This window comes from Antechinus flavipes, chromosome 5, assembly GCF_016432865.1.
Source record: "Antechinus flavipes isolate AdamAnt ecotype Samford, QLD, Australia chromosome 5, AdamAnt_v2, whole genome shotgun sequence".
Lineage (NCBI taxonomy): Eukaryota > Metazoa > Chordata > Mammalia > Dasyuromorphia > Dasyuridae > Antechinus > Antechinus flavipes.
In genome coordinates this window covers 182,539,720-182,551,392 of record NC_067402.1, presented here as the reverse complement: position 1 = coordinate 182,551,392, position 11,673 = coordinate 182,539,720, and the positions used below count along the sequence as shown (strand labels likewise).

The 11,673-nt window shown below is 30.9% G+C and overlaps 1 protein-coding gene across 3 annotated transcripts in view; it reads right to left on the bottom strand.

The window, feature by feature from the left end:
- Nucleotides 1–2,149: 2,149 nt before the first annotated feature.
- LMO3 (LIM domain only 3) overlaps nt 2,150–11,673 on the bottom strand; it is a 75,053-nt gene continuing 65,529 nt past the window's right edge. For all 3 annotated transcript variants that reach the window (XM_051962223.1, XM_051962221.1, XM_051962220.1), the window contains one exon: nt 2,150–4,993. In XM_051962223.1, coding sequence (XP_051818183.1) covers nt 4,888–4,993 — 106 coding nt within the window. In that variant the 3' untranslated portion in view covers nt 2,150–4,887. The remainder of the gene's footprint in view (nt 4,994–11,673) is intronic.

The following is an 11,673-nucleotide window of genomic DNA, read 5'->3' as shown; positions in this document are numbered from 1 at the left end:
TACTGAGTCGACTGGAAAAATTAATTGGACCCAATTCTCTGCCTTTCCCTTATGATGTCATCTTTACCAGCAAGCCATAATCTTTGCAAAGCTTAATAGTTGCCTAATTATTCAATAATATCCAGTGTTCCCCATGGCCTTTCGGATGCAATTTAAACTCATCTTAATATTTTGAAATTTCCATAACTTGAATCTCATTTTTCTTTCAAAATGAATTTTACATCACTCTCCTTTACTCTGAGTACCTGCCATTGTAACTTGATGTCTTACAAATTGGCCATTCCATTTCTTGATCCTGGGCCTTGGGAGAGACTGTTTCCATGCCTGAGATGCCCTTTACCCTCTTCTCTCTACCTTTTAGAACCTTTCATTTCAAATGGTTTATATGTCATTTTCTACAGAAAGCCTTTCCCAATCCTTCTACTTATTATTATTCTTTTCTTTAAATGATCATGTATGTTGTATTCTCCCACCCCATCCCAAAAGGAAGTTCCTGGAGGAAAAGGACTATTTCATATTTCATTGTATCTACAATGCCTTGCACATAGTAGGCTTTTACAAAATGCTTATTGGATTGGAAGGTAGTAGATAATTTGAAGTTCTTTTTCTCCCTCCTTCCACTGGTATCATCCCATTCCTCCTCCAACTGAGAATGCATTTTCCACATTTTTCCATAAGTGAAAACATTCCTCATTACTGCTCTATTATAATAATCCAGATTGTATTGTAATTTACTTAAGTGAAAACTAAATAGGTTTGGTCTATACAATTTCTCTATCTGCTTCAGTAAATACTTACATACATTTAGCTCCTCCCTCCCCCCCAAAAAACAAACCCAACAACTACCACCAAATAAAAACTAAAACCATCACCATTTTAATTTTACTTGTGTATTCTTTGCTTCATTTAAGCAATAACTTATTTGGGGGGATAAAATCACCCCATAATTTTGTGGGACTTTTTTTCTTAATTAAAATGAATTATCTTATTCTGACAGTAAAACAATTAACACTTTCAAAATGGATTGGTTTTAATTATATGTATACAATTTTGCCCAACAATTATGCTCTTCAATTTTGATAATTTCCCCCTACTATATAAAACTATTGTTTACCTATTCCTGATATTATCCCCCAATTGATAAATGGCCAAAGGATATGAACAGACGATTTTCAAATGATGAAATTAATGCCATCTATAGTTATATGAAAAAATGCTCTAAATCATTATTGATTAGAGAAATGTAAATTAAAATAACTCTAAGGTACCACCTCATACATTTCAGATTGGCTAAGATAACAGGAAAAGATAATGATGATTATTGGAAGGCATGTGGGAAAACTGGGACACTAATACATTATTGTTGGAATTGTGAAATGATCTAACCATTTTGGAAAGCAATCTGAAACTATGCTTAAAGAGCTATAAAACTGCATATCCTTTGACCCAGCAGCACCATTACTGGATTTGTATCCCAAGGATATCTTAAAAAGGGAAAAGGACCCACTGGTATAAATACATTCATAGTAGCTCTTTTTGGGTTAGCAAAGAATTGGAAAATGAGTAGATGGCCATCAATTGGGGAATGGTTGAACAAGTTGTGGTACCTGAAGATAAATGGAATATTATTGTTCTATAACAAATGATGAACAAGCTTATTTTGGACAGACTTGGAAAGATTTCCATGAACTGATATTGAGTGAAACAAGCAGAACCAGGAATACATTGTACACAAATGTATGATCAACTTTGAAAAACTTGATTCTTTTCAGTGGTTCAGTGATTCAAAGCAATCCCAACAGATTTTGGACTGAAAATGCCATCTACTTCCAGAAAAAGAACTAAGGAGACAATGTAAATCAAAACATACTATGTTCACTTCTTTTTTCTGTTTTTCTTTTTAATCTCTCCCATGGTTTTTCCCTTTTGCTTTGATTTTTCTCTCCAACATGATTATTAATAATATATATTAAAAATAAATAAATTTTCTAGAAAAAAAAGTTACTAAATATCACACAGTAGAAAAATTTTATCTCAGCTAACCCATACCATAAACATGACAATGCATTTAAACATTCACCTCTTTTTTTCATAGGCTTAAATTAGGCTTTTTCTCTTCTAATCTTCTGGCAATTAAATTCAATTGAAGCAGTGTTATAACCTTTTTATTAAAAGCATAAATCCAAGTATAAAAATGGATGAAAGAGATCAGAAGATATTTATTAAGCAAGATGAAAGTAAAATTACAAACATTTCAGCTTTAAAATTGGTCAGTGTTCTTGAGAAGTGGAGCTTCCCTGATCCTTCAACATAAAGATTTTATAAGAAATGTGTTGTGAATGGAACATTCTTCTTAAAAATAAAAATAAAAATCTAAGCTGATTCTGGTACTGGAGGATTTGGAAAATGAAGTATAATGTGAAATCTATAGAGTACAAAGTAAAGAGGAAAACTTGCCACAAGCCAGTGAATCTGAATAATGTTCAGTAGGCAACCTGGTCACAAAAGGTTAAAAAAAAATTTGATACGTCAATTCTCTGAAATCAAGCCTTTAAGATTAAAATCTTAATTTACCCATTAGAGGTATAATAAATAATCCAGTTCACCTATTTTCCTTATAAGAACTTTTGAAGTACTAGAAAAAAAGTAAAAAGAAGAGATTAATTTGGCCTTTTGGTAATGAGGACCTAAAATTAGACAACAGAATCAAAAAGAGACCTAAGAGGCCATCTAGTCCAACCTTCTATCTGATACAGGAATGCCTTCTACAACAAGATGAAACTTGTTCACAATTTGCCTAAGGTATTGTAATATATTAATACTAGCTAAAATAATTTATTTTTTAAAAATCCCTTGTATATTAGATCCAATCTCACCTCAAATAACTCTCCAGGAATGGCATGGCAATATTGTGAAAACTACTTCTCCTCTTTCCATAAAAGTCTTTCTCTTCATAAAGTAAATAACTTTCTTCTGGAATTTTAATCTCTTTACTAATTTACACTTTTGTGATATTCAATGTATAACCATTTACTATGAAATATCATTAAAATGCTTATCTTCATTTTCCAAAGCATTAACTTCTCTTGAAAATAACCTTTGGCAAGTATTGATAAAATGTGTCCATGTGTATATTTCCTCCAGATTTAAATACACACTGATTATGAAGCTTTGCTTTAAATTCAAGTTTTCAAATACCTCACATCCAGACTAGCAGTCTGTAAAAATGCTTTTGACTAAAAGCAAAACAAAACAGATATAAGATGCATTCATTACCCTTAACTTCCATTCTTTGTATATTTGTAGGACAAAACATCTTTGCAAAACCACTGGAAAAACTAAGTTCACTCTTTAGGCACAGCAAAACAAAAACAAAATGTTAATAGCACCACATTTGCTTTCGCAAATTATATGCTTCATTGTGCCTGTGTGAGAACAGCTTTAGTCACTGAATGGAATGAATCCCACCCAAGAGGAGATCATGTCTTCACTTCTTTCATAATTGTTCTGTCTTCTATAAACCTGGTCACTTGCAAACTATGAGGTAAGCCTAGAAATAATATTTCACTGCTTAAAAAAAGTAATGATAGTTTTTCAATGTCTCTGTGATGAATTTTTTAGTGAAAAGTTGCTTTAAATTTAAATAAAAGCAGTTGGCAATGTGAGGAACAAGTTTAAAAGTGCTCAGTTTGGAATGTTAAAAGGGAATGTAGACTAAAATATATCCAGTTTTATACAATTCTTGTTTCTCTTCTTCCAATTGGTCTTAATAGCCATTATTCAATTCTGAGACACAAGTAACACTGCTGAAAGGATGTGATGGCTTCACTGTATAGAAATAAGACTTCAGCAAATTTATGTGCAATTCTAAATATTTTTAAAAGACCTCAGATTGTGTAGAAAAATCAAGGAAAATATGTTGCTGAAAGTTTTTACAAGAACTTTGATGCTTTTCTAAGTTACTACACCAGGGCAGTAACATTTTTTTTTTAAATTAACCCTTTGGGGAAAAAATATGACAACCAAAGGCACTAGTTTGTAAAGGGGACTAAAGGCTGGCAGAAATCATGAAACATATCAAGAAGGTTGAGTACAAGAATCTGAAATTATTAATAAGTATTTTCATGACTTTAAAGATACTCTAAAAATGCCACTTTTTCCAAGTTGACAAAAAATAAAATTACTCTTAGATGAAACTTTATGCATTTTTTTTAAAAAGCTGATCTTCAAGCCCCTGAAAATAGGGGTCTTATAATGAAAACACTGACAGACCCTTCAACATAGTGGCAGTAGTAGTGTATGCTGCTAGAATACTTCTGTTTTCTTAAATATTTAACATAGATAGACTTGCTTTATCTATGTGCATTAGCATTTACTGGGATTTACCCTTTAATTTTTTTTTTTTTAATAGAAAGTTACAGCTCATTTAAAATAGCTGGTAGATACAGAAAGCATAAATATACAATAAGTTTAAACACTGATTGTACTAAATGCAACAATACAAAGAAGCAAAACAAAACACAAATGGTAACACAATAAAACTGTATTACATTTGTGCTTCAAATATTACAATACATTATATACAATTGTCCAAAATAAACATCTCATGCCAAATGACACAAAACAAAGAGCAAGCAAGAGAATCTGACGATATGTACATTACCTTTTGTTTGTTTGTTTGTTTGTTTTTAATAATAAACATTCAACTCTGAACGGGAGCAATTTCACTACATACAGTTGCAGTCCGCCTTTTATTCCACACGATCATCCTGTTTCTCTATATCTACGCTATCCAATAAGTTCCTGTGTCAATTCTTATATACATTTTGAGCAAAAAAGATAAAAGAATGTAGTGCTTTGTATTCTTAGTGAAGTGACGTTGATAGATCAGCGAACTTGGGGTGCATAACCTTCTTTCATCAAACCTTCCTCATAGTCCGTCTGGCAAAGGATCATGTTATTCTTTAAGAAAAATTTGTCTCCGACACAAAATCTGAAAATATATTTAAAAATTATTTTGACAGATTTAAGGCCATTTCACTGCACAGTTTAAAAATATGGTTTGATATCAATGACATAATTCTATAAATCTGAAATTTGGCTAAGACAATGTTTTATCAAAATGAGTCTATTTAGCACTTTATTGGAACATTACATGATTACTTCTAATTTAACCTTCAACTTCAATGATGAGAAATCCTATTTAGAAATAAGTTGTCAGCACATCAGGTCCATATTTGTACAAGTTTATTTAGGGTAAGCATATATAAAAACTATTTACTTGAAAAACAAGTAGAACTTTATTACTTTCCTAGAAAAAATATAAAGGCATTTATATTGCTTTGTCCAATGATGTGTACATCATTGTAGAAAGGGGAATAAAAAAGTTAACTATTGTGATTACAAATTTAGCCTCTTTTAATAATTTCTATTTGTCAAAATGTTTAAATTTTAATGATTTATAAGTGAAAAAAGAGTGTCCAGACTATGAAAGCTCCTCTAACAGATTATGCTACAGGGTAATATTCTTTGTTTGTTCTAAAACATTTATAGTGGAATTGCTTAGACTATTTCAAGTTAAAACAAAAAAGTTTTAACACAGGGATCATTGCTGTGAATAAAAAATTTTATTAGCTAACTATTCATTTTAGTTATAAAGCAATGTTTTGTCTATTTTAGACAATAATATTTTTAATGAAGGCTTTTTATGGGGGGGGGGCAGAATTTCTCAATGATGAGATTTTACTGACCACTGAGGTCAGAAATAAATGCTTGTGGGTGTTTAGAGCTGATTTAACAGCATCTCAGTAGCTATGTGGGGGGTGGAGGGAAGGTTTATATATGTATTTAATTGTAACAATTTAACCTTCAAACAGTAGAGTCTGCTAGAGTTGACCCAGTATAACAGACATATAATTATACAAGTTGACCTGACTGACCTTTGATAGTGGCCTCTCTTTATCAGACAGTCAATTTCTAATGATGTTCAAGTAGAAATCTAAGTGGATTGTCAGATTAAATTGCGTATTGAAAGCTACCCTTTAATGTTTTGTGAAGTTGGAAGCTTCAATGAGTAGCAGTTGGACTGATTTACATTTGCAAAGATTGGAATGCTGGACAAACAATGAACCCATTTATTTTCCAACTGGGTAGTTTTGGAAATTTATCCTTACACTAAAGTAGATAGGGGGGAATTGCACAGTTTAAAAAAAAAAAAAGTGGAATGAAAAGAATTAGTTTTTCCTCTTAAAGGAAAATTGGTCTGTTTATTTATGGAGTATATTTTCCCCCTCCTCTAGGATTACTGCCTGCTGATGCTGTTGATTGAAAGGAGAGCTTATGCAATGATCTTGAAATGCTAGTGTTATTAGAGGTCAAGACTGATATAATGAACTTTAAACAGTTTAGCTTTAGAGTTTTTAAAATTCTCTTTACTAATAGTAAATTATATGATCATTTTAAATGATATAAGAAGTACTACTCTAATGAACGAATCTTGGTCTTAAATTATATGGGTAACTAAAACCTAACTCAAAAACAGGAAAAAAAATTGGGAGATATATCTATTACAGTTCCATTAAAAACAAAAATTTCACAGAAATGGAATAAAGCAAAATGTACACTATGTGGAAACTATAATTCAAATCCAAACTGCTGAGGTGAATAATAATTATTTAACAAAATCAATACTTATGTCAAAACTAAAACTGTTAAAACTAATGTTTTATGAGTTTATTTCCAAAGTAAAATGAATATTCTAGAAAGATATTCTTTTCATCCCCTCTTATTAACCCTGAAGTATAAGAAAATCACATTAGTATAACCAAGCTTACCTTAAGATACATGAAAACATGTCAGCTATCAAAACTTTAGCTCAAGTCAAATTGTTATTTTATAAACCTTTTCTCCCTTTCAGTTCATGAAAGTGTTATTTTCTAATTATATATTAATGTATATATTGTAATAAAATTTTCTTAGCAACAAATAATAAACAAATCTTCACATTCATATAGCATTATGATTCACTAAGCTCTTCTCTTACAACTAGCCCCTGAAGTAGGCAGTCCATCATCAGCCCCATTTTATAGATGAGGGCATTAAAGCTCAAAATAAATTAAATGAAATTCAACATGTATCTCCTGATTCCATGACCAATATTCTCAACTATACCATGTTGCTTCGTAATGTAATGTTATTCAATATTTGAACTGTTTTTATATCAGGCACATTGTTGCAGATATCATAGGACTACATATTTAGAGAGAAAAGGGACTTTGGAACTTTAGTCTAAAGTAGTTGGATTAAGTATCTTGCCCAGGGTTATATAGACACTAAGAGCCACAGCCTATTCTCTGGACCCCAAAAAAGGGAATAAGGGCACATTGTAATTTTATGTGTAACATTTACATAATTCTTAATGCTTACAGAGATCAAAAGGTGGAAAAGATGCATTTATGAAGTAATTTGAACACCCCAGCAGTAGTTTAAATATTGGGATTTATATATAAAATTAAATTCATAAAGCTAGTATTTTATTACATCATTATTGCTTTCATTATTAAAATACATACATGTATTTTATGCACGTATGGATAAGATTAGAACATATTAAGTAATAGAATTTTATATTAGTTTTATCGAAAATTTGAACCACTAAAAAAAAAAAAAGATCGCTATGCTGACAGCTTTGGGATACATAAAATTTAACCATTCTTATATTCAAAATACTTATAGACTAAAGCATAGTTTTTATCTCTTTTTTCCTACAATGTCAATATTACAAAAGTATACAAGATTTATAGCTAAAATGTTTTTATTTGAATTCATATAAGAGTCAAATATTGATGAACATGTACATAAGAAACACCTTTGCATTAAATACACAGTATTGTTTGCCAAGGGCAAAAAGAAAACTATAGAAAAAATAAAGAAAAAGTATTTACTTTCATTATTACCATCTTTTCAAAGGGTCATTAATAGGTTACAGCTCTTAACTTTTGTAATAGGGCAGGGCAAATTAAAGCAGACAATTGCAATTTAGCTGTCCCACCCTTCACTTTTAAAAACAGTTAGGTATAACACAATTCTCTTCTCTGTCTATATGTCTACTTTAGGTAGAAGTAGACACTCAGGATTACAAACAACTGGAATGGATTTTAATGCTGCCTTATACTATTTTCAGGTTGTGAACACTTTTTTGGTCTCATAAACCGCTAAAACACTTTATTTTTCTGACATTTATGCTACTTGTTGTTTGTCCTTTGTTCTTGAAAGGATCATGACATCAGGGAGGTGATGCCATAACATACAAGACAGTTGGATTTAAGTGAGGGAGGGCTGTGCAAAGTTACCAGCCTCAATTTCCCCTCTAGAACCATCTGGCTCTATTGGCGAGATACAGATGAAGACAACTAGAGCTGGCCCTGGATGCAATGGGAGGCTTTATCAGGTATCTGAACATACTGGACACTTTATTTGCTAAGCTGATGTCAGAGAACTCTTTAAACATTTTTATACTTGCATAGTTGGTTATGGTCCTGCATGTTGAAGAGTATCACTATATCAACTTCTGTCCAGTTGTGACTTATCAGACCAATAGAAGCTTGGAAGCCTCAAATACAGGTTGGGCACAAAGTCAAATATCTGCAAAGTACTTATTGGCATTTTCATAATATCACTTTCCTAGTCCTGACCCTGATCACCAAAGGCAGTGGATGAAGGGAAAATTAAGCATTTATTTGGCACTTTGGTGCCAGGTGCTTTATAAAGTCGATCTCATTTTACATGAATTATTATGCAGTTTACTAACTGGCTTCATGACTTCCAGATACTCCCATACTTGCTGAAATATTCTTTATGTTATTAAAAGTCATCTTCTAAAATTAAATGTTTGAAAAAATATAAAGGAGAAGCATTTTTGTCTTAACATTCCCAACACTTAGCACAATGTCTAGCAAATAATAAATGCTCTATTAATCTTCACTGAATTGTATTGAGTTTATCTGGCATGACCTTGATGTCTACAATAGAATCACAATGTCATTCAAATCATAGTGAAAATACTTATCCTGCCATTCAAGGTACACTGTAATCTGGTGCTTCTTCAGCTTTATTTCCCAGTCCCTAAAACAAATTCCTTTTAGTGACCCCCATTTATACTATGTTTTGTCCATTTTTTAAACCATTTACCTGGAATAACTTCTATCACCTTTCCTGTTTATCTAAATTTTCAACATTTATTAAGTCCTGTTATGTATATAGAATTGTACAGGATAAGGAAGTCATCCTTACTCTTAAGGAGCATTCCATCTTTTTAGACTTAGAATTTTATTTCCTCTGTTAAGTCTTCTGACTACTCCAATGATCAGTATGTTCCTTCGTATACACACTGGATCTCTCTAATAACACTGATTATGCCATTTATTTTGCTTCCTGACTATATTGTCTTGTACAGTTTTTTCTTTGTAATGTCTCTATATTCCAAATATTTGAACCCTTTGTAGGTAGTTTATTTTTTTTATTCTCCATCATTTCTAAAATATGATGTGTTTAAAAAAAACAATTATATTGGATTTTTCTCAAATTCTAATAAATGTTCAAAAGTGTCAAATTATTAACAGATAGTAGGGGAAGACTAAATCATTGTATTATATTCTGACTCATTAAAAATGAGGATTGTAGTTAAGGGAAAGAAATGTTTAAGTATAAGAAACTTAATTATTATTATATATATATATATATATTCCAAATTAAAAAATCAACATATAGATAAGATTTTAATTTATCTTTCTTGGGTAATTTGGAACATGTTTCTATACCTAGAAGTGATATTTTTGCACTGAAGTTTTAGAAAGTGAGGATTTTTGTGAATGGGCCAATTAGGCTTTGAAAGGTATGATCTGATTATTAACAGTTGTTGAATTTTATTTTAATTATATTTAAAATTAAATATTTGAATAAAAACTTGATAAATAACTTTACCAAACATTCATGATATTTCATTTCAGAAACAACAAAAATTTTTTCACAAGGAAAGTTATCTATCACTATCAATTTGCCTTGTGTTTCACTTGAAAAGACACAAATTATTGCAATTATTTGGCTGCCCACAGAAGAGCACCATGAATTATCATGGTTTTTTTGGAGACATTGGTTTTCCAAGCTAACTTCGAGGAAAAAATGTCACCTATATGGAAAACCTTTTGTATTCAGGGTAACAAAAATTGCCTGCTTTGCTTGACTGATGAAGATTAGCTGACTTCTTGCATTAAAGAAGTTTGTCTTGTATGGACTAAAGTGACAAGATAATAACTAAGTGCTAATTGTGCATAACCAACACTAAAGATATGCAGCCCCCTTATGGCATGTAATAAATGAAGCGACAACAGAAATATATTAGGTACTTTCATAATGATACTAGAGTAGTGTTTTACAGCAATAAGAATATGAACAGTTTTAGAGTCAGAATTTAGGAGTGTTTGTCTTACTTGACTGAGTTGAGGGGAGAGAGAGAGAGAGAGAGAGAGAGAGAGAGAGAGAAAGAGAGAGATTTGTGAATCCATTTAAAGAAAATTTCTACAGTAGAATAAAATTGATGCATGATTTGTAAATAGCATTAACAATCTGCAATTATTTTATATCACAATATAGTTTAAGCAGGATTTAATATTTGTGTGATGATTTAATTTTATGTACAAAATATGGGTAGAATAGAGATGCTCAACACTTAGATCAGTAGACCAAAGTAATAAATCAATGCAATTACTATATGTCTATTAATAATATGCCTTTGGGAAATAAGCTGTATTTGATAATTTTTTCTGGTCTCAGTCAAAAATGCTTAGATCATAATCTGTGTTGTAAGGATCTAAGGAGCTAGTGTTTTAAAAAAAAACACACAAAAACCAAAAAAAAAAAACCAACCAAAAAACCCTTACTCTTCAGACAAGAAATAGGAGCCCTTTCAATTTTTTCTCAAGCAAAAAATGTTTTGATTTAATGTGTACTTTAACAGTATATAGCTCACTACATACTGAAATTTTTCAGAAACATATTTGAAATTTTGGAGGAAAAAATTAAACATCCTTTAATCAAATTAATTTTTATCTTCTTTATCAATATAACTTGTAGCTTATAAAGTATGAACATACAGCTTTTTGCCAAATCTTGATTATGTGAAATATACAATACTTTAAGATTCCTTATTAAAGTAAGCAGTTTCACATTAGATCTCCAGGAAATAGTTTATTCTTGATATTTTAAATTCTTCATGAGACCCTTACTTTTTTTGTCTCACAAACTGCTAATATAGTTTCCCTTAAGAATCATTTGTATATGCGTATATACACATTCACATTGTCTTCATAACAATGTGAGCTCCTTTGGGTAGCACTTCCATATTTTATGGTAAAAGAAAAGCTACCTTTCCAATGTTATTTACTTACATACTAAAATACGGGAAGTATATAAGAATGTTTGCTTTCTCTAAAACTTTTATTGGCAATTTGTTTCAGAAGTAGAGCAAAGCCTTGAGAAAATTGATTGGATCCATTGTGAATAAATTCTAAGAGAGGCAGACCAAAATTACACAGGGTGAAAGGGCTTGGTAAGGGTCACTTTTAACACTGAAGAAGTACCATACTAGTAAGATAATAATGATAGTTAGCATTTACA